This window comes from Labrus mixtus, chromosome 18 (assembly GCF_963584025.1).
Source record: "Labrus mixtus chromosome 18, fLabMix1.1, whole genome shotgun sequence".
In the NCBI taxonomy this organism is placed as follows: Eukaryota; Metazoa; Chordata; class Actinopteri; order Labriformes; family Labridae; genus Labrus; species Labrus mixtus.
Window position 1 is genome coordinate 6,060,818 of NC_083629.1, and position 24,110 is coordinate 6,084,927.

General features: G+C 41.6%; 1 protein-coding gene across 1 annotated transcript; it reads left to right on the forward strand.

The window, feature by feature from the left end:
• Positions 1 to 921: 921 nt before the first annotated feature.
• Positions 922 to 23,376, forward strand: daam1a (dishevelled associated activator of morphogenesis 1a). The gene is made up of 26 exons (XM_061063133.1): positions 922 to 1,460; positions 9,343 to 9,560; positions 9,654 to 9,743; positions 9,924 to 9,995; positions 10,859 to 10,953; positions 11,038 to 11,257; positions 11,950 to 12,063; positions 12,261 to 12,371; positions 12,574 to 12,677; positions 13,089 to 13,155; positions 14,378 to 14,495; positions 14,628 to 14,766; positions 15,011 to 15,069; positions 15,340 to 15,527; positions 15,616 to 15,876; positions 16,517 to 16,624; positions 16,781 to 16,878; positions 17,432 to 17,516; positions 18,133 to 18,239; positions 18,543 to 18,631; positions 18,752 to 18,920; positions 19,067 to 19,174; positions 19,790 to 19,850; positions 20,044 to 20,178; positions 21,158 to 21,325; positions 21,436 to 23,376. The coding sequence occupies exons 2-26, from the start codon at positions 9,375 to 9,377 to the stop codon at positions 21,634 to 21,636; spliced, it is 3,153 nt and encodes a 1,050-aa protein (XP_060919116.1). The 5' UTR covers positions 922 to 1,460; positions 9,343 to 9,374; the 3' UTR covers positions 21,637 to 23,376.
• The last annotated feature ends 734 nt before the right edge of the window (positions 23,377 to 24,110 follow it).

Sequence of the window (24,110 nt, forward strand, 5' to 3'; positions counted from 1 at the left end):
TTTTTAATTCTCCCCTTTCACGTAATGTCGCTTTTGTTTTGCAATTTTGCAGCAAAGTTTTGTACTCTTTTGGCAGCTTGTGGCTCAGTTGGTAGAGTCGGTCACATCTCAACTGAAGGTCGGGGGTTCGATCCCCAGCTCCTGCAGCCACATGTCCGATGTGTTCCTGAACCCCAAATTCCTCCCGCTGCTGCATCAGCGGAGTATGAATGTGTACGCACATTTACTGTGACGACTGCTGCATTGTTTGTTTGTGATTTCCATCAGTCACAGTCGCTCGTCGGCTGTTTTTATTTTCTCCACAGTTGAGACATTGTGCGTCATCAGTAACTCCTTCCTCCTCCGAACACCGGAGACTCGAGGATGTTAGTCATTAGTGAAGAGGGGGAAAGTTTAATGGATATCAACATGTAGGAGGAAACAAAATGATCGGGGTGGAAAACATCCACGCTGTTTCCTCCTGCAGGAGTGTGTGTGGTGCAGCTGAGGATGATCAGGCAGGTTGAGCTCACCTTGTTAGCACTTTAGTTTTTTCTTTTGAAAAGGAAGGTTGGATGAGTAGAAATATTGTGATTTTTACAAACAGAAGACGGCGGTCCAGACTCAAAGGTGCCGCAGGAGACGGGGTCACGGGTGATTTTACAAGGATGAGACGGCAGGAGAAATCTGATCAACTGAAAGGGTTCATTTTCAAAAAGGGGAGCCCGATTAAAAATCAGAACATAAATTGCACCGCTATTACCACCACTGTCAGACCTCTCTCTCTCTCTCTCTCTCACACACACACACACACACACACACACACACACAGTAGTGGGTGAGGTCTGGGTGTGACTGCCTCCAACAGGAATGCAGTTGTGTGTGTTCTGCTCTCTCCACATACTGAACACTCTCACCCAGGCTCATCGTCAGTTTCTCCGCCTCACACACACACAAACACACACACACACACACGCTGATCAGATCTACTGATCAGTTCACAAAACAAAACAGAAGAAGAAGAACGCAGAGGCAGAAGAACAGCACCAGGCGAGGGGTAGAGAGAGGATTTGAATGAGAGTGGATTTTTTAGATTTTTTTCTCCAAGTTCCTGTCAAACTCTGAGGGGACGTTCTATCTCTCGTAGATTATGAATGCAGACTCTAAACATCTTTAAAATCTTCTACAGAGTGATTCAAGTTTCAGACTTTGTTGCTATTTTTTCCTGCACGGGAATTTAAATCTCTGATTTTTACCCGCCTCTCATATTTTCTCTTTTTTCTTCTGGATTTTATGAAAAAGATGTTTAAAAAAAAACACGTCTTCAGAAGAGACTCAGCGTAGCAACCAGCTGTTGTAATGTTGGATTTGGAGCAACAGTAAGCGCAGAGTAAAGGATCTCTGACACCTGCCTGCTGCTACACTCACTGCTGGAGCTCAACATGGCCTCTCAGTGCATCACATAGAAGAGGAGTGCAAAGGTAAGAAACACAACAAACACACACACGTAATGTGGAACAGCAGTACAACCCTCTCCTTTATAACAAATCAGCTAAAACACTATTGACAACCCAAATGAGGTTATGTTTACCTCCCTGTGTCCTTCCTCTCCTCTGCACTCACACTACTACATTTTCTCTCTCTTGTCCGGCTGGTTTTACATTTTTTGAATCATGTTTTTGTGTTTTTTTGCCACTGCTGGAAAGAAACTGCAACTGGTGGGATTAGTAAAGTTTAATCTAACGGATACGTTCCTGCTGGTACTGTAGAGACAAAGAAAACAGAACTGTTGGGAAAAAAAAGGGAATCATGGAAAGTTTAGAAGTAAAGATGTCGGAAAAACAAAACACCAAGATTGTAAAATAGTTCCACAAAGACTTGTATTCTGCTGAAATGAAATCCAGAGTTGTCTGTAGTAAAACATGAGATTTGAATCCAAGTGACCGAGGGTTGGATCCTGCTGTGAGCCACCAAAAAGTTTACTGCTCTTTAGTTGACCCCAGACAGATTAGTTACAGAACAAATAAAGAGAAGGTTCTTTTGTTTTTATGCAGAACATTTGATCATAACTGTTGTTTCAACATGAACTCTAATCTTTTTGCTAAACCTAATCGGTTCAATCTGGAGCTTAAACATGACGATATTAGAAATGTTGCACAAGTAAAAAAAAAAAAAAAAAAAGCACAAGTAACAAAAGTCCAAATCTGACTTCAGATGGTTTTGTTTTGGCAGATTTGATCTAATTGGGCCAAATGATGCGAGTTTAAATATGATGCTATTCTCTCTCACCGCCCTGGATGTGATAGAAACATGCACATGAGATGTAGAAAGGGGAGGCGGCAGTAGCTCCGTCAGTAGGGACTTGGGGTGGGAAGCAGATGGTCACCTATCAAGTCCCGGTGAGAATGAAAGTCAGGATGTTGTAGCTGGAGAGATGTCAGGTCACTTCCTAAGCACTGCCGAGGTGCCCTTGAGCAAGGCACTGAACCTCCAACAGAGTGCTCCCTGTGTAGCAGCCCCACTCTGACATCTCTCCATTAATACATGTTCACAGCTCCTGTCTGTGCATGTGTGTGTACATCAGGCCTATGCGTGTGAGAAGCATGTCTCTCTATAACAGAGTGTAAACCAGAATTTACCCTCTTGGAGTAATAAAATATGTAAAATCAAATAAAAGATTCCTTCTTCAGTTGCATTACGAGGCAAATGTGGAGGGAGACGTTTAGAGCCAGCAGTGTTGTCTTTTCAAAAGCTGACGATGTGAAACTGTTCCATTTAAAATATGAATACAGATGAACAACTATGTTAAAGAAAAGAAACTCACAGAATATGTCTGATGTATGTAGCCATTATGATGTCACATGTTGATTTCTTGGTGTGTATGACTGAGTCTGAGTTTGACATTTGACCTCCACCAGAGGTGTTCATATTAGGAGGAGAGGATCGAGGGGTTTGTAAACGCCAACCTTTGGATAATCCAATAGCTATGCGCCCTATTGAGAACAACGCTTATGAATCATAAAATTAAGACTGATGAGTTGTAAAAAAAAAATGTAATTCCCCCCCGTTCACTGTGTGCCGATCGAGATATGAGCTAGTCAGAACTATCACGTTCTTTTATACCAGGCTGTAAACACATTTCTGATGTAAAAACAGGATTTTTTTGACAGGGTGTGTATGTGACTTCCTGTGCTTCTGCAGCCAGCCTCTAGTGGACACTTGATGAACTGCAGGATTTTGAACTTCTGCATTAGGTTAATTTTTTAATTAAATAAGGATACAGATAGAGAGAAAATACCTTCCTGAACCTGGAGAATCTGTATCAGAATTTATTTTGACTCAGTCTCCAGTGACCAGCTTTCTAAAGGAGCAGTATGTATCTCTGACACCTAGTGTTTAAAACAGGTACTGCAGTCCAAATTCTAAACATTGCAGACAGCTGTCTCCGCCCCCTCCTCTCGAGAGTCGATGCTCATGCAGGTTGCCATGTGGTGGACACTGAAGCTTCAGTGTTTATCCAGCTCTGCATCGGTCTGTAAACCTTTCTGTGTTCTAACCTCTCTCCATTTTTCAAAAGCATCTCAAATATTGATCCTAGTTTGAGCACGTTTCTGCTCGTGGAGCTTATTAGAAACATGCAGAGGCTTTTTAGGTCGGGTACAATCACTTCTATCTGAACCACTTCTGTTGACCGCTTCCATCACTGCAACACCTGTTGACCTGATAACTGCTCTCATATCTGACAAACTGAGGGGCGTCCAAAACGGCTGTGTGGGGGTGCCTTAAAACCGCCTACCTTCTCTGGTCCAAACAAATCCAGAGCATTCAGGACCAGAATCTAAAGTTAGAAGGAGAACATACTGACTGCTGCATTGTTGTCAGAGAAGCCAGCACTTCAACATAGCATGTTTCCTTAATGTCTGATCATATAGTAAGGTCAGTTTATCTTTTAAATCAGTAGATATCTTACAGATTGGACCTTTAAGGGAACATCTGATTCTTTAAAAAATGAAACTACATATTTGTATAGTGTCTGAGTTGACAGAAAGTTTTTGTTTTGCTGTACTCAAAGGAATTCAGGTATTTGGCTGGATTTTGACGATTCCAAAAAAATAATAACACTAAAATAACTGATGGCACATGATTTGACTTGATCCTTTGGTTTTGATTGAAGCCATGTTGGCTAGATGACACTATTGTCATGTTTTCGTGACACAAAACTCTTTCCAGAACTCTGGGAAAAAAAGTCTGTACTCAAAACTTTTTTTTCCAAGCGGCCCTTTTTCTCTTCATAGTTTTGAATCCAGGGTGGGAAATACACTCCCAGCAAACATTTCCGGCCTGAATCGTCCTTGAATGATAGTAATCCCTCCACCGCTCTGTGGCTGACACTGACCTTTGAGCTCTGTGTGCAGGAGAGAACATGCAGGGGTCGATACGTATTGATTGAACCCCGTGCACTCCGCGCTCACTGGTTCATCTGAGTGTCCGTACGAGTAATAATCCCGTCATCGATCGAGAGCATGGACACACACACACACACACACACAGCTGATCATTATTAGAGTCTTGCAGCACACATTGACTTGCTGTTATGTAAAACACATTAGTGACAGACAGGATGTAAACAAACAGAAACAAACATCACATGTCAGAGCTCCTATGACTTTATGTTTTGTGTTTTTAATGTTGGAGGAGCTGAAACAAAGGACGCTGAAAAAAGTCAGTGAGTCGACCAGTAAACACTTTAATCCAAGCAAAAAATAATGTCTGATGACTCTTGACATCTTTTTAATAGACAAGCAGGGAAGGTACTCACTGATAATGCATCGATGGACTTACTACCGTTTTGTACTTCAGTGCGTTTATAAAGTTTGAAGGTTTAATTTGTGTCACTGCAGGCAGCATCTTTGGTGTGATGGATTCGTTTCCATCTCTGAAAAATGAAGCAAGTTTACATTTTTTTCTACCTTTCAAGGTTTTTTTTTCTCTCTCACTGATTCTGAGTTAATAATATTCTCAGTAGTGTTGAAGTACTCAAAATCGTTCTTGGTCTCAAGACCGGTCTTGAGATCACTTTTGAATGGAAGGCACTTTTACTCGGTCTCGTCTCGGTCTCAGACTGGGTGGACTCCAGATTTTAAATGAGGAATGGTCAAGACCTGTGAAGTGATTAGAGGGAATCTTCACTTCATTCATAATTAGACTTGTATCCCCCAGTTATGTTCACAATCTTCCTGGTGTTACAGACTAAGTGAGTGACATGACCCCTGCACAAGATGAAGATTTATAGTTATGGTCTTGGTCTTGTCTCGGTCTCGCCCTGCCTTGGTTTTGGTATCGACTCGGTCTGGATCCCTTAATGTCTTAGTCTAGTCTCGGTCTCAGAACAAGATTTGTTTCCAGAAATTTAGGGCTTTATTGTTTGATCGCTGTCTCGCAGTAACTTCCTCCTTCTTTAGCTCTGTGATCTTTTTTATGCTTTACCTCCTTTGACATTGATGTGCCAAAGACGTAACTGATTCCAACAGAAAAGAAACACAAAATGAATCTTTTTAAAGCAACAACAACAGTTTTCTCTGGTGGCTAACATACTGTTTGGACAGTTCAGATGGTTCATGCTTTAAGCAGCGGTGATCCTCGAGTCGGATGAAAAGTTCACAGGGGCCCCTCCAACCAGAGTTCATCACCATTATGTTATAAATAATCTGAAACCAAAAATATAAACGCGAAATATCAAATGTGTGAAAAGCTTCAAATAAAAACCCGAAACAAAATAGCGTATTTATGTTAAAACTGAATCGTTTTCTTAGAAATAAATCCTGCTTTTCCCTCAGAGCGAGGAAACTTCTTGTTTCATCAACCTTTCTTCCTTGTTGGATTATGGAGATGTACTGTTTATGGGCGCCTCGGCCAAATGTTTACAGTCATTGGACACCGTGTATCACTGTGCGCTGAGATTTGTTACTGGTTGTAGACGCTTTACTCATCACTGTGACCTGTACACTAAATCTGATTGGCCATCCTTGAAGTAGGTATATCCACTGGCTGAGTCTTAGTTATAAAGCTCTTCTTGGTTTTGTTCCTTCTTATTTATTTGATCATTTGATGCATTGGACAAAGGTATTTCTTTTTAAACTTCAACCTGCAAAATAAAAAAAAATGAACTCTTATTTTCAGTTATTGCAGAAATGGGCCCTCCTTACAGGACTGTGTTTGGTGTTTATGGATCATCTGAAGCTGCATCTCATTAGACAGCTGCCCTTTAGAGCTCTACGGTAACCAAGTTTGGAATCATCTCCTGGCATCTTCCCTGACCACACAGGTTCTTGTTAGTTCCTTACATCTGTAATCAGCCTCCAAGAGAAGATCTAAAAGCTGTTTGAACTTGATTATTAACGGCTGCAGAGGGAGTGCTCATCTGTCTGAGGTCAAAATGCTTCATCGCCCCGCCCGCTCCTGATCTGCCTGTCAGTCCAGCCTCACCTTCGCTTTGTTTTTGTAACATCATTTCACTTCTGCTGTTAATAAATTATGTTTTGCTTTAACCATCTCTTTATTTGACTTCCCTTTGTTCAAATAAGCGTGGTCATAACAAGGATTGGTTAAAATATCTCCCCATTGTGGAAAACTCATCAGATTCAAATTAAGTTTGAATTTGAGAATCAAACATTGACATGTTTTGATGTGGTTTTCTATCCTTCATCAGAGCTTTCTGTAGTCCATCACCCGACAATAATAAATCCTCTGACTGGGCGCCAACTTTTCAGAGATGCAATGTGGCCAAAAAGTTAGTGACACAGAACGTCCTGCCAAGTTTCCCGTCCTCTTTAATGCGCTGCCAGCAACATTTTTGATAATTGAAAACAAGAAATTCTATTTTTGTTGCTGTGGCATCGAAACAGGTATCATTTGATTTGAACTTGTATCATATTGAATCCTGACGGCTCAAATAACTAATTAAATCTACCAATGATGTAAAAAAACGCCACAAAGATGGTATACTTAAACTGTTTTACTGGAACGATAAATAACCTTAAAGAGGACATATTATCCCCCTTCTCCACCTTTTCAAACAGTCCCCTGTGGTCTAAATGAAACATCTGTGCTGTGCTTTGGTCAAAATATAACATGAATCAAGCACCAGAGGAGGTTTGTGACCCTGTATAAACCAGCTCTCTCAGAACGCTCCGTTTTGGTGTGTGTGTCTCTTTAAATGCAATGAGCCCCTACCCCTTAGTTTTCCCGGTAGACATCACTCCTTCGCTAGTAAGAATAAAAATGGCGGACCTGTGCAAACGTTTTGCTCTAGTCTGGGGGTGGAGATACCAGGGGAGGGGAGGGGATTTTTTTTTTACCAGAATCCCACTGTGACATCACAAGGAGAGCACATTTGAAACGGAGCATTTTTCTCTGTGTTGTAAGACTGATGCAGACCACAAACAAATGACTGGATGGGTTTATTTCACATTTTGTGGGTCAGTAGACACTCAGGTTACCCAAATATATGTTCAAAAACACTGTAGAAGGGGATATTTCATAATATGTCCCCTTTAATAAAATTGCAGCAAAGCTCTCAATATGGATCAATGCACAGTTCAGTCTTACCGCTCCATTAGGGGAGAACAAGGAGTCTCTGTTTGGAGTCTGACGTTGCACCATCACAACTCGCCTCATAACCAAAAGACTTCAGTATGTGGACTGAAACTCTTCCTGACATACCTCAGTGCTGTTTTCATCAATCAGCTTCCAGAAATGATCAGACAGGACTGTGGAGAGCCACACCTCATGACTCAGCTGGGCGAACAAGAACTGCTGTGGTCTAATCACACCCTGATAAGTGTGTGTGTGTGTGTATGTGTGTGTGTGTGTGTGTGTGTGTGTGTGTGTGTGTGTGTGTGTGTGTGTGTGTGTGTGTGTGTGTGTGTGTGTGTGTGTGTGTGTGGTTGATTGTGTTGGTGTTGACATGGAGACCGGTGTTTGTGCTGCCTGCAGAGTGTTAATGGGTGTGTAAGCAAATCAAAAGTTCTGATTATTTCATGTTTAAAGGTTTGAGAGAAAGAAATAATTGAACAGAAGATTGTGTGCGTGTGCACATGCAACATAAAGTATTTAAGTTAAAGAACAGACGTGTAGTTGGACATCAAACCTGTCTTTTAATGAAACATGATTCAAAATCAGAAGCTGCAGCGGAGAACTCTTTTAACCCTGATTTAGTCAAGTTACAGAAGTAACAATCCCTATTTCCAGATTCTACATAAACATGTTTTAATGTGTTTGTAGTCTGAGTGGTATTGACCAATCACGTATCAACAGGCGTTTGTGTATGAAGGGAAACTGTCTGTATGGAGAGGGAAAGCAAGGGGAACATACTGCAATGACATCCGGGCTTTTAAGGATCAAAGATCTTCTCCAGATCCTAATTTCAAAACTGGCCAAAATCTCTTAGTTGATCAGAAGTTTATCTGAAGCTTCTAGAGGTTATCAATCCAAAGCTTCTGTCTTTCAAGGACAATGTTTTCATGTATTCTGTTTTAGGATATTTTCAAACCAACTGTCCGATAGAGACGAGGTTGCCAAGGTACATGAAGAGAAAAAAAGTTTAGACTTCATATATAGAAAACAGTAATTGAGATCCCAGAGGAAACCTTTTGTGACATTCAAGAAACTTCTGAGAGGTCATGAGAAACTTCTGTAAGATTTCTTGAAAGTTTTTTTTTAGATAATTAGAGACGTTTGCAAGATCCCACAAAACTTCTGCAAGACCCCGAGAAACTCTGCAAGATTCTAGAAAACGATTGTGTGTTCCCAAGAGATTCTCAGATCCTGAGAAACTTTTGCGAGATCCCACAAAACGTTTGCAGTATCCAAAGAAACTTTTTCAAGATCCGAGAAACTTTAGGGAGATTGGGAAGATTCCAGAAAACGTTTGTGTGTTCCCAATAAATTTCCAGATCCTTAGAAAACATTTGCAACATCCTGAGAAACTTTTGCATTATCCTGGACGTTGCCAGATCCTGAGAAACTTTTGCAAGATTCTAAAAACTTTTTTGAGATCTTGCAAAAGAGCGCACACACCTTTGGGAGACGCTGAGATTCCAGTTGCATGTTTACTCATGTTTTTACCATTTACTTGCAGAGACTATCAAGTCTCTCCTAATGTGGAAGTAACAGATGTTTCTGCCAACTTTTATTGTGGAGGGAACCAGACGAAACAAGTAAATGATTTAAACTTTGCTTAGATTAGGATCATATCTATTTTCATATCACACTTTGAAATGTGGCTTTGGATCCTTTGAAGCATCTTGATTTGCTCTATTGCGTCTCTTATGATTTGATTTTTTTTTTTCTGTTCTCCCTCAGTCAACACTTCTGGTGACGTCCCCACCGTGAACATGGCGTCCCGGGTGAGGCAGCCCGAGGCGCGGGGTCTGTCCTCTCTGTTTTCCTGCTGCTTCAAAGAAAGTGACCAACCGGAGATCACCTACCTCCACGACAATGTCAACACGGCGGCTGTCCTGGAGTCCACCCTGCCCATGCCCGCCTCTCAGGAGCTGGACTCCATGTTCGCCGAGCTGGTGGTGAGTCCTAAAACCAGAATCAGAACCAGAGTCATATTCTGAATCATCTTCCTTCTTATCACCAACTCTGTCCATTCTCTCTTTCTGTTTTAGGATGAGCTGGACCTCACCGAGGAGCACAGAGCCGCCATGTTTGCTCTGCCAGCCGAGAAAAAATGGCAAATTTACTGTAGTAAGAAAATGGTGAGAAACTTTAGCAGCAAATCTGTAGTTCTTCAGTTATTTCATTTAAACGTTTCCATCAGACAAACATTTGAAACTAGCACGTTTATACTTTTCTTGACAGCCACGCTACAATGTCTGATCTCAGATTGCACAAATATGCCTCATCCTTTGTGTCCTTGTCTGCTCTGTGTATGTCAGGAGGCTGAGGAGAATAAAGGAGCGACCCGGTGGCCAGAGTATTACATCGACCAGCTCAGGTCCATGGCTGCTGTGAGTACCTCTCCATGTCTTCAGCATGATGTTTACAGTTTATCCCAACACAAACACATGTTTACTTATCTCTTAGTGAACTCTTTAAAAAGTCAAATCTTCCCACCTCCTTGTTGTTTGAACGTGGGACAGTGCTGACAGATAAGATGATGACAAAACTACACTTAATCATCACAACTATTTTACACACTGGCCCTTTAAATGTGACCTTTTATTCACGGTTGATAAAGTCATCAGTTTATCCACTTCTATTTATTTTTTAACAATAAGGTTTGGTCTAAATGACATTGCAGTTTGTTTTTTTTGATGAAAGAATTCCTTCATGTTTAGGTTCTCCATCATATGTCACTAAACAGTAAACTGCTTCAGTCAGCAGCAGAGAAACAGGCTGTGAATGGCTGCACGTAATTAAATGGAAGTAAACATTCACCATGGCACCAGTACCGTTTTCAAAGTATCAGTTTAGCACCGGTCGTAAAAAAAACCTGAATGATTCCCATCCCTAACCAAAGTTTAGTTTTTTTTAGTGGAACTATCCACTAGGAAGTTCCCTGAGAACTACACCCCATGGGTTCGTTTATCTGTCTGATTCCACACCACCATGGTACCTCCTCTGAAGCAGGAGCTGAAAAGGTTCCTCTAAACGTGGCTCTAGGAACTAAAATAGTTCATAGTTCCTGCGGTGCGGAGGGGGAAGGGATCCAACAGTTCCTAGAGCTATGAGTCCTGCAGTCTGAAAACGCATCATGAGAGGATGTTTTTAGTCAGTATCACTTTATTTGACACCTCTCTCTCTCTCTCTCTCTCTCTCTCTCTCTCTCTCTCTCTCTCTCTCTCTCTCTCTCTCTCTCTCTCTCTCTCAGAGGAGGACTCTGCTGACCCTGGAAGAAGAGGGCGACCAGGGGAGACATAAGATTGTGGAGGGTTTAAAGACAGCCCTGAGGACTCAGCCAATGAGGTACCACCCCTGCATCCAAGCCGCACATTGTTCTCAAATGGTAGAATCATTTTAACCTGCCCCTTCTGATCGATGTACCTCCAGGTTTGTGACTCGCTTCATCGAGCTGGACGGCCTCTCTTGTATCCTGAACTTCCTCAAGACGATGGACCATGAGACCACCGAGTCTCAGGTCCACACGACTCTGATCGGCTGCATCAAAGCTCTGATGAACAACTCTCAGGGCAGAGCTCACGTGCTGGGTCACTGCGAGAGCATCAACATCATCGCACAGAGTCTGGCCACGGAAAACATCAAAACAAAGGTACCCAACAGACACTCACTGTCACTGAGCTCTTATTGGGTGACGAGGGTTTAGCCTCAGGGTGCTTCAGCAGGTTCAGGGTTCTTGGTAAAGCCAGCAGATGTCCAGATGGCTAACGTTCAAAATCAAGGCCATGTTAACGGTACCTTCTAGCCACTTTTAGCTGAACTCAATTGCAGATTAATGAGATGAATAAAAAGTTAAACTGTCATCTGGTATGAGCTGATTGGTGCTTTGATTGCATTCCAGCTAATACTGTACATTCCCCCACATTTGCACGAGGACAATTTACCTCCATGCAGTCAAATTCAAGTGAAGCATGACTGGTCAATCCTCCTGATGCTACACAAAAACAAGATGGCCTCTTACACCAAACTTCTATACAAAAGTATGTGTTTATAGCCATCAAGTGCAACCAAACAGGAAGTGATCTGATCATTTATATCCTTAAAAAATACACATTATTGACTACACGTGCAGATTATTGTCACTTTTTATCAGAGAATGATTGTAATTTAGTTCTTACATGTGCCCTGCTGGCATTATCACACTGTTGTTTTCCTTCTTGTGATGTGGCAAATTACTCGAAATCTCTGTGACAACTGAGGGATACTTCTTGCTGATGTTATGCATGAAAATCGTTCTCCTTCTTATTTGTTGTAAACCATTCTTCTTCTTCTGTCTCTCTGTAGATCGCCGTGTTGGAAATCCTCGGTGCTGTATGTCTGGTTCCTGGAGGTCACAAGAAAGTCCTAGAAGCAATGCTGCTCTACCAGAAGTTTGCAGCAGAGAGGACACGCTTTCAGGTCGGCCTTTAGTTTTTGTTCTTACTCTGCAAAACTTAAAAAAAAAAAAAAAAAAGATGCTCTGATTCTGCACATTCGAATGCTCACAATAATAAACATTTACAGCGACGTCTTTCTCTGATGCAAACAAAGTACAGGAGAACAAAAAGGCTGTTTTATAGATATTTAACAGGAATGTTTTATTGTCCTGTGTGCAGACTCTGGTGACAGAACTGGACAGATCGACCGGACGATACAGAGACGAAGTGAACCTGAAGACAGCCATCATGTCCTTCATCAACGCTGTGCTCAGCAAAGGAGCAGGAGAGGTGAGCACATCTGTAGTTAATGCCTTTATTTTAAAAATAGGACAGCGGATCGAGTCAGAAACCGGGATTCCTTAAAGTTGTATCACACGTCTCTTTGTTGTAAAAAAAAAAACCCAGAGTATTTGATTCTATCATATTTTTTTTACTTTCCTTCTTGCTGAATGAATACCTCATCACTGTGGTGTCGTGTTTGTGTCTTCAGACCAGTCTGGAGTTCAGGATCCATCTGCGTTATGAGTTCCTGATGTTGGGCATTCAGCCGGTCATCGACAAACTGCACCTGCACGAGAACGCCACCCTCGACAGGTAGGCTTGCAAAGAATTCAAACATCAATTCTTTGTGGTAGAAAGAACAAAATCCTCTCACTGGCTGCATTCCAAGTAATTCAAAGTGACTTTTATGCAAGTCTATCTTGATTAGGGTATTTGAGATGTTGATGTTTGTTTATTTTTGACACATTTTTCTGTATTTTTCTTTTCAAAGTTATAAATATGGGTTTTAGTCTGAGTCAACATCCGGCTGCTGCTGCTCGTCTTTGTAAAAACGCTGTTAGAAAAGAGACGTTTTGACCTCAGTGAGACTTTGATCTCCAACAAGTTTAAATGAAATAACATTAATTCAACAGGTAACTGGTCAGAGGAACAGAACTGTACCATGACATAAGATTTCAAGTGTCTTTCTGCATTCAGTTGGTACGTGTGTTTATCTCTTTGCAGACATTTGGACTTCTTTGAAATGTTGAGGAATGAAGACGAGCTGCTGATGTCCAAACAGTTTGATGCTGTAAGTCAATCAGATCCATATTACATATCCTCTATGTTTGTTTGATTCATGTTATATTCTGTAGAAAGGTGACACACAATCGCTTAAGGGGGATTTTATGGATAATATTGGAAACATTTTTACATATTTTTCATGCACAAGACGTTTTAAAAATGGCTCCAGTAGGCAGCAGATAGAAAGGCTGTAATGGCTGCAACAAAATCCAGCACCCGTTTAAAATCAGACCTGAAAGAGAAGCTGGATGGCTCACTTCAAAGCCACCAGACTCCACTGAGCAAAAGCAGGAATTTGTTTGAATCAGCTCGGTTACTTGTTTTCTGTCTCTGTGTGTTGTGCAAATATTGTGCAGCATCGAAACTCAGCGTTTAAAACACCAAAGTCACACATTAACACAAACGGACGAGTAGATCGAAGCAGCAGCAGATCATCAGCCTGTGTGTTCTCTGCATGGCAAAAATAACTGTTTTTGTCAACAGAGTCTGGTAGAGATATATGTAACAGCTGACTCTGATTTTAAAAAAATCATCCTGAAACTAAAACAATTTTGTAAAACAAAATTACAAAGTGTGAAACACTTTTACAAAATGTGAGACAAATTTACATTTTGAAAAACATTTTTACATTTTATGAAACAAAATTACAAACCCAAAACATTTTTTTCCAAAGACAAAACTAATTTACAAGATGTGAAACACTTTTACAAGCACTGAGACAAAAGTGGCAGAACACTTTTACCAGTCCCCAAATAAATTTACAAACAACAGAATCTTGACGGAAAGGGAATGTACCAAATGACGGAAAATGTAAATTTGTCTCACATTTTGTAAAAGTGTTTCACACTTTGTAATTTTGTTTTGCACTTCCAAGCCACCGTATGAAACTGCTGCGGGGTAGGTGTTGAATAAAGTGAGGAAAAGGACGCTGCAAACAAAACCCCTTTAAAAAAAAAAATCTCACACCTAAAATTTTGACCAGTGATACATTTGACCATTAAAAGAAAGCAGAAGGAAATCATACTTACACATGAACCGGCTAAAATCAGCAGGGACTGCTTTGTCCACAGGGGGGCGCCAAAAACGACACCATCAAAAAGTTCCTCACAGGAGCTTTAAGAGACGCCACACCAGTTCATCTCCAGCTTACATTTCATCTTGATGTTAAATGAATTGTGAAAATGTGCATCATGTTTTAATAGTATATGTTTTTTGGTATCTTTTTTTAGGTGCACATAGAAACCAAAAGTGCGAGCCAAATGTTTGAGCTGATAAGGAAGAAACTGAAGCACACTGATGCGTATCCTCATCTGCTGTCTGCTCTGCACCACTGTCTCATGATGCCCTGTAAGACCCTGCATGATCCTGATGACATAACATGTTTAAAGACAGGTGTTCCCTCTGCTGACACCTCCATGTGTGTGTGTGTGTGTGTGTGTGTGTGTGTGTGTGTGTGTGTGTGTGTGTGTGTGTGTGCAGATAAGCAGAGCAGCACCACTCTTCAGTACTGGGTTCTGTTGGACCGGATCATCCAGCAGCTGGTCCTGCAGACGGATAAAGGTGAAAACCCCGACGTGGCACCGCTGGAGGACTTCAATGTGAAAAATCTTGTACGCCTGTAAGTTTCCAGGGTTTCTAACTTCTACTTCCAAATTTTGCTTTGTTTTTATTTATTTGTGACACTGGAGGTTGCTGCTTGTCCTGCTCTTTAAGTCTCAAATCATGAAGGTATGCCTCTGCTGCCACCTGTTGGCTGTTGGTGTGTAGCAACTTCAGGACACATCAGTAACTTTAGAAATGTAGAAAAAAAAAAAAAGGAACTACATTTTTATTTCTCTTTTCTTTGATGTTTGTGTTTTCAGACTTGTGAAGGAGGACGCGGTCAAAAAATGGAAAGAACAAGCTGATAAAATGAGAAAAGGTAAAAGTCACTGAGCTTTGCAAAGGTGGAGATTCAGGGTGTTTCAGGGCCTCTGTACAGCAGGTTAAACCATATCTGATCACATCAAGACCCAAGCACACCATGAACCAACATCATGCTCAAAAAGTGCAGATGTAAAAAGAAGTTCAGATGTGTTTGTTTTCTGGTTTTCCTCTTCACTTCTCGTCTGTCCAAAAGAAATGCAATGATAGTTCCTCCTCAAAGTCTCTCCTTTCTCACTCCCTCTGTCTCACCTCGTCCTCTCTGCAGAACACCAGAACTTACAGCAGCGTTTTGAAAAGAAGGAGAGGGAGTGTGAGGCCAAGAACAAGGAGAAAGAGGACATGATGGCGATGCTGAACAAGATGAAGGACAAACTGGAGCGGGAGAGCAACGACCACAAGACAGCAAAGCAGCAGGTCGCAGAGCTGTCTGCTCGTCTGCAGCAGCTCAGCTCCGTACGGTCAACAACACAAACGTCCATTTCTCCGTTTCCCACACAGCAGAATACAAATATAACTCTCTTCTATCTTCTCTTCTTGTTAGTCCTCCGGTGTTCCAGGTGGACCTCCTGTGACCTCCGCTGGTTTAGTTCCTCCTGGTTCTGTCTCGTCCGTCATTTCTCCTCCACCTCCACCGCCACCACCTCCTCCTCCTCCTCCAGGAGGCCCGCCAGCGTTTGGCCAGGCTCCGTTTGCTCCTCCTCCTCCACCTCCTCCGGGAGCTCCTATTGGAAACACGCAGAGGAAGAACATCCCTCGACCATCAAACCCACTGAAGTCCTTCAACTGGAGCAAACTGCCCGAGGTACACTGCAAAACCCGGGCGTTTAAACTTCTGCTGTTATTCTACTTCACATGAATACAGATGAGCATTTAGCACTGCAGCGCTGCTAATACTGTCCCCACATTCTCACTCATATAACCTGGCACTTTATAAATGAAACATGAAGCTTCTTTTTGAGGAACTAAAAGCTAACAGGTTTTTATAGAGACTTTTTACCTGCACAGTTAACCAACGGACATGTATCACAACTTGTGCCACAAACAAAAGTGAGATGTATCAAAGGTCATCAGGGCCGGGTGGATGACACATTTGGCCAATGTTGCAGAAATATGCACAAAATGAAATTACATTAAATCAAGAAGAAACAACCCATTGGGTAGCTGCAGAAAGTTAAAGAAAAAAAGGTTTGAAATAACAACAAGACATGGTCACATGACCTTAAATGTTCCTGCTTTATTCAAAAAGTACTATGATACATGTTTAACAGAGGGACGCCACCCAAGTCTTTCAACTTTAAGAGCTAGTCGGAGACAGATTAACGCATCGGTGGTCTTCAATGGGAGTGGCTGAGTTTGATCCAGATGCTGCAGAAATGTCTGAATAAAAAGATGAAAAACTGGAGCTTGATTGAAAGTGATGCATATGTGTTTGTTTGTTTCAGAACAAGGTAGAAGGAACCATCTGGAAAGACATCGACGACCTCAAGGTGTTCAAAGTTCTGGACCTGGAGGAGTTTCAGGGGACTTTCTCAGCGTACCAAAAACCACAAGTAAATTCTGACGCACTGACACTAATCATGATTGCAAATAGAAGTCATTGCATTACAGCATGGAAATGTGAACTGATGTCATTGTGCAATAATAGCAGGAGCGTCTGTTTCCGGCTTCTAAAGATATTCAAAGACACTTTTATTCTGTGCCAACAGAAGGAGGCTGAGGATGATGTTTCTTTTGCAAAGAAAGTGAAGGAGCTGTCAGTGATCGATGGACGTCGAGCTCAGAACTGTAACATCCTGCTGTCACGGTCAGTGTGTGTGTGTGTGTGTGTGTGTGTGTGTGTGTGTGTGTGTGTGTGTGTGTGTGTGTGTGTGTGTGTGTGTGTGTGTGTGTGTGTGTGTGTGTGTGTATGTGTGTGTGTGTGTGTGTGTGTGTGAGAGAGAGAAGAGAGAGAGAGTCAGAGAGTCAGAGATGATTGTGAATGAAAGAAAAGGAAGATGTTATCTACAACCTACACTCGACTATTATTATCATAGTTATTATTATAGTTATTTATCTCATTGTTGAATATTTAAGTCACATTGAATTCATCTCTTAAAACATGTGATCTCAAAGTACTCAAACTGGAATTAAATTCAAAATCCCTCATGTGCAACCTTATTAAAATGATCTTCTTAGAGTAAATGTGCAACAACATGTGAACATTTATGAGCGCAGTTTGCATGGACTATGAGTCTGTTCCTGTTCTTTAACTATTTGAACGACTCTATTTGTGCCCTATAAATGTTGTTTCTGGATGCTGCTGAACACTGGAAATGTACAAGTTGTGGGATAAATAAATCTTATTTTCAAACTTTCAGGCTAAAGCTGACCAACGAGGAGATCCGACATGCCATCCTGAGCATGGACGAACAGGAGGATTTACCTAAAGACATGCTGGAGCAGGTACACAAACACACAAACACACAAACACATAACATAAACACACAATCAACCAGCCACATGTTCATCATTTTAATGCAGTTAACAGCTAAGTAGGGATCTTACTGACAACATATAGATATATATTTGCAAATACTATCAAAGCAAATGTAAAGTGCAAAATAAATAATGACATAAATAGATGTTTAACCCTTCATACACCAACATTCAGGAGATTTTGAGTTCACATCTAAAAAATCTTCTTCTTCTTCCTCAAAAAAAAATCACAGACATATTTAAGTTCAGGACATGAATTTGATCAGATAGATTCTCCTCAGAATGTTTTCTCAGAAATGTACGCTGTTCTAATGCATCCATCGTAAAGGTTGTCATACAGGGGCACTCACCTTTTTCAAGCTGCTGGTTTGAACACAACGTGAATGTGATGGACAGTTTGAGATCAATGATCACTTTTGATTATCTTCAACAAACTTAAGCTACTCCCAGGGGGAGTTTAAACAAATTGGATGCACTCTTACACGTATGTTTGCTCTGTGTGTGTGTGTGTGTGTGTGTGTGTGTGTGTGTGTGTGTGTGTGTGTGTGTGTGTGTGTGTGTGTGTGTGTGTGTGTGTGTGTAGCTGCTGAAGTTCGTCCCTGAGAAGAGTGACATCGAGCTGTTAGAGGAACACAAACACGAGCTGGATCGTATGGCCAAAGCAGATCGCTTCCTCTACGACATGAGCAGGTACACACTCAGAATGAAATGTACTATCCAGGATCAGGCAAGGCCGTCTTACTTTTTTCCTGCTGTTCAAAGAATATTTGATGGAATTAAAATTTTCCAGATTCAGACTTTTAGAGATGACACAATCTGGATTACCAGTGCTCTCTAATGGGACTTCAAAGTACAAACTTTGTCCACAGGGGGGCGCCAAAATCCACATAAAATTGAGAGGCTACCAGCTCTCTGCCACTGATCCACAGCCGCCCCAGTAGAGCTGCTCTCTGACTCATCAAACACATTTTTGTCTCTTTTTCCGTCCTCCAGCATCAACCACTACCAACAAAGACTGCAGTCCCTCTACTTCAAGAAGAAGTTTGCTGAGCGAGTGGCCGAGGTCAAACCGAAAATCAAAGGTATCTGATTCCATCCCGAGCAGTCAGAAGTACTCATTGAATAAATGGATGAAAGTGAATGTTCACTTGTCGGATATTCAGCCGTGTTGATCATGCTCCCTCCTCGTCTCCGTGTTTCAGCTCTGACTCTGGCGTCGCAGGAGGTGCTCAAGAGTGAGACTCTGCGGCAGCTCCTCGAGGTCGTCCTGGCCTTCGGGAACTTCATGAACAAAGGACAGCGAGGAAACGCCTACGGGTTTAAAGTGTCCAGTCTCAACAAGATAGCTGACACCAAGTCCAGCATCGACAAGTAGGCTGCAGCCCTCTGCCTCATTGCACAGAACACACTTTGTCAAAAAAAATGCATCTTTACAAGTTTCTTTAAAAAGCCACAGCAAGGGGATAAATAGTTAAAATGATTATTGTGATGATTAGATTGTTTGTTGTGTGTTATAGACACGTCACCCTGCTGCACTACATGATCACTGTTCTGGAGAAGAAGTATCCGAAGGTGGCGTTGTTTAGTCAGGAGCTGCAGGACGTGCCAGAAGCTGCTAAAGTCAAGTAAGAACAAACAGTCACATCCAGGGTGTAGGCTTAGGAGGACTGTCGATGATAGAGCTCCAGACCTTGCTGGAGTATGAAATTCTTGCAGGAAATACTCGACATTTATTATTTAAATCAGTTGTTCTCAACTGGTCTAGCCTCAGGACTCACCACCAACCCCTTCCCTTAAAAATCGGGACCTGAATTTCAGATATATTTCAACCAATTGTTCAAAGAGAAATTGTGCAGTTTAAACCTCAGACAGTACAAAACGTGACAGAACAATGAAACAAAATGGAACAAACATGTTGAAAAAAGCGCTTCATAGACTTTTTGACACATTTATTTTTCCAGGCACACATTGGCGACCCAATGAAAATGGCTCCGGGACCCGGTTGACCACCAGTTGAGAAACACTGATTTAAATGAAATAAGGCGGTTTTTAACCACAGCAGCTTTGGAAGAATAAAATCCATGCTGAAATAAGTCCGCTGGATAAATGTGGTTTTGGACTCACTGTGAGACTTCTTTATAAATCTCACTGTAACAAGTAAAAGATAAAAACAAACTAAGCCAGAAAAGACTGACTGACCTCTTTTTTTTGTCTTTGTGTCGTTCTCGTCGTCTCTTCAGTATGACCGAGTTGGAGAAAGACATCGGCAACCTGAGGTCGGGTCTAAAGAGTGTTGAGACGGTGAGTGAACGTATGTTGAACCCCCCAAAGAGCAGCTCATCTACTGTTTTAGAAAACTGTGGTGACCCCGCCTGATCATCTGAATAGATGTGTTCAAGGACATGTAAGCTAATTCTGTCTAGAGGCTTCATGTATGGATAACATTCACACATTTGAATGTCTGTATTTGTATTTCTTTCTGTGTGATGTTCAGGAGCTGCAGCTCCAGCAGGCTCAGTCCTCTGCCGGTCCGTCAGATAAGTTCGTCCCTGTGGTCAGTCAGTTCATCACCGTGGCCTCGTTCAGCTTCTCTGAGGTCGAGGAGTTGCTCGGCGAGGCCAGAGACGTGGTGAGTGGACGACGCATGAACACATTACTGCTTTTGTTCACTTCTGCCTCAGTTACACATTTATGTCTTTTCATGTCATCCAGCTTAGACATGGTGAAGGTTATATCTTATTCTTGATGTTTTTTTTTAACCCTGGACCCTTGTTTTAAATTTTCATATTTCTGTGTCTAAATCACTAAGAAGCCACAAAAGGTTTTGAATTGCTCCAGTTGATTTCTTCAGATCGCAGCCATGAAACAGGCTGTAATGGCTTCAATCTTTGAGGGTAAATGTTTGTGACCAAAGTGCATCTGCTAGTAGTTCTTGTTTTTTGTCCCTGACAGACTCAGATTGTTATCCAAGGATTCTGACATCAATCGTTAAAGGATGTTAGAGAGGAAGATAAGCACAAGATGCTTTTTGACTCCACACACACAACTGTTAAACTGCTCTTTTTCAAAGCCACCAAACTCCACTGACAAAAGTAATAATTATACCTTACTGAAAATAGAAGTTTCTGATCTACAATCTGTCTCAGTTTTTTAGTTTGTTGGCTTAATTGTGTGTTAAACGGACACTGTGATGGATCCAAACTGATCATTTTAAATACAAAAGTCACAAATAAACACATTAAACCCTATCAAAATCTAAGCAGCGGTGGACCAACAAGTCCAGTGTTCAGTGGTTTAAAATGACTGATTTTGTGAATGGAGTCTGGTGACTTCTCTTACTGGTTTCAAAAATCGATATCACCTTCATTCAAAGGTCTCTCTCTGAAGGGATCCTCTCTGTGATGATGTCACATACTTAGAATAACACAGTTAGCATGTCAGTGAAAAAAACAATACATTTTAGTGGACATGCTGTGATTGGAGATTTAAGTTGTGGTCATTAAAGCCTGTTTCAACGCTGTCAACTGAAGATGGGAGGTCGAACTGCAAGTTGAGAGAGGGAATTAAAATCCCTAAATGAACTCAACAGTCATTTCTCTTTGTAAAAGTTTGCAAAGGCCCTGAGACACTTTGGAGAAGGGTCCAACCTGCAGCCCGACGAGTTCTTCGGTATCTTCGACGCGTTCCTCACAGCGTTCTCCGAGGCCAAACAGGAAAACGAGAACATGGCGCGACGCAAGGAGGAGGAGGAGAGACGGGCGCTGATGGAGGCACAGGTTGGAAGTCTTTCTCGACACCTTTAACAAATAGACTGAAGGCAGATGTTTAAAAGTCTTCAAACAGGTTTTTGTTAAATGAAGGGAATGTTTTTCCTCTTGCTCTGCAGCTGAAGAAAGACCGGGAGCAGAAGGCGAAGAAGGCCAGAGAGAATGAAGAGGAGGGCGGGGAGTTTGATGATTTGGTGTCAGCGCTGCGCTCTGGAGAGGTGTTCGATAAAGATCTGACCTCAATGAACCGGAGGAAACATCGGAAACACAACTTGTACGACGGTGGCCGGGAGAGACCAGTAACTAAACTGAACCAGTAACAGGACTCTAATGGACAGAAGAGCCTCACTGGGACTGTTAAAGCACGGCTGGAATTCATGAATACCTCAATAAGACTGTGGAGTTATTATAGGCGGTTAAACACACATCCTGGTTTTTGGTTTCTTGATGCTTATACGATAAAAGAAACCAAAAGTACAACCAATTAGGGACCTTCACTGTGCATCAGCGCCAATAACTGTAAAGAAAGATGGACGACATGCAGCTCCCTAAAAGTGAAGCCAAAACATTTGACGCTCCTCCTACTGACTGGCTGCTGCAGTATAAGTCTTTGGCTCCGCCCCCTCCATGTTAACAGATGGGATATACTATAGGTCAAACGATAAAATCATAAATACACGTCAAATACATTCTTCTCAAACTTGGTTTCTGTCGTTATTTTTAGGCTAACAGCGTGCTAACTTCAAATCCATGATCACACCTCGTTGCATTGATTTTGAGTTTGCAGTCTGCAGAACAACGACTTCCTGTATAGATTCCACTTGCACTGTGCACCTGTTTCTTCCACACCTGTTCATGTTTGGTGTGAGCGATGATTGTGTGTGTGTTTTGGACAAAGACGAATGACGAATGTGTGCGGTTGATGTTTTTCTTGTGTGTTTTAGAAAGTACCTGTACAGGCTGTTTTGCACAAAATAACATAATATATAACTGAACATGAGTGATATAGAGCTATATATTATAAATGTGTTTTTTGTTATGTTTAGGGCGCTCTCACATGAGGAAACCAGTACTGGTGCACAAGCACGTTTGACTATGAGTGTTTGGTTCTGTGCATAAGCAGGGTACACTTCCTTGGCCCTGGCACGGTTGGAGCACAACCACGGGTACATGACGCAAACAGGAAGTATAATCGATCCCAGAGTGTTCTGACTGTATCTGACTTAAATGACTGAAAATAAGCCTCAAAGTCAGTAAAGAAGCTGTCATGTTCTCTGTGTTGGTCTCCGATGTGCGGACGCAGAGTCGACCAAGCGTCCCTTTTATTTTTTATTTTTTTGTTTGTAAACTAAGCATACTTCATGATCTTTCTGTATTATGACGTTATGTACAAGAGGTAACCATGCTCAGGCCCGGTTAGTCCTGGAGCAGTGTGAGTGCAGGCCAGCGGGGGAACGGGGAAGGGGGACAATCTTACTTCAGCACGGTACAGAGCAGCTTTGCCTCGTGTGAGTGTGCCCTTAGTGTGTGTTATATCATTGTTGCAGATGAAAGCAGACGCTAGAGCGGTCTGAATGTTCAGATTCATTATTTTACTGAAGCTGTAGAAATCGTGTAATGTTCCTTTTTATGAAATTTGAATAACTGTGGTTTCTCCAAAACTCCCTCTGTTCGTTTTGATCGTTAATTTTTGTTTTTATTTTCTTTTAGGTCGACATTTTAGCAAAACAGAAACAGATGATGAAGAGAAATACAACAACATAATCTCAGTTAGAATGTATGTTACTAATGTTGTTGTTTGAAAAGCCCTATAGTGTGTATTGTTGCACATGTTTGCAAACCTCTGATTTAATGATTCACCCGTAAAAACAGAAGTTGAGATATTGTATTATAATTAGATACAATGAAGTGCTCAAATAAAGATCTACTTAGTTAAAACAGATACACTTTATGATCTTCATGCGCTCGTTCTGAAACTGATGTCTGATTATGTCATGTATGTTTTGCACAGGTCATTTTTGTACACAGGGTTGTATATTAAAGAGTAACTTAACCAGTCAGTCTGTGTCGGCTTCAGATCTTCTTGATGGTGTTTTTTCTCACAGATTTGTAAAACTACCACTTGGAACGGACACCTTCACGAGTATAACAAGACAAGAAAGAGTCCAAACCAAGCGGCAACCTCAGGTGTTGAAAAATGACGCAAATGCGGAAGTGCAAAATCCTGCAGTTAGTCGAGTGTCCACTAGAGGCTGGCTCCAGGAACACAGGAAGTCACATACACATGACATGGCTGGCAAAAAAGCATGAATGAACATGTTTACAGCCTGGTACAAAAAACAAAACAGGTCTGATTAGTTAATGTCATCATTGGCACACACTAAGCGGGAGATGAATTTCTTTGAACGGCTCTGTTTTGATTTTATGAACGATACATACATAGCGAGGCTCTTGGCTGACCTGACTGACAGGTGGGTGTGATGTAACGGTTTGTAAAGAGGCTTAAAACCCGCCTCAGCTCCAGCTCTCAGCCTGTAGTTAGGTTGACTGAAAGTTAGGGTGAGACAGGGTTTCCAACATGGGGGCTGCTGCTGATGAGCCTCCGGAGCCCCCTGCATGAACAGAAGACTGACGTCACTCAGGCTTATTCTTACCTTATTAGTACCTCCCATATAAATATCCCGGTGCCTATCCTGTCTTATTAGCCACCATTTAAAAATTATGAGCTACAAAGTCCTAATTTCGAGTTATTATCTCACAATTTTGACTTTTTATCTCATAATTTCAAGTTTTT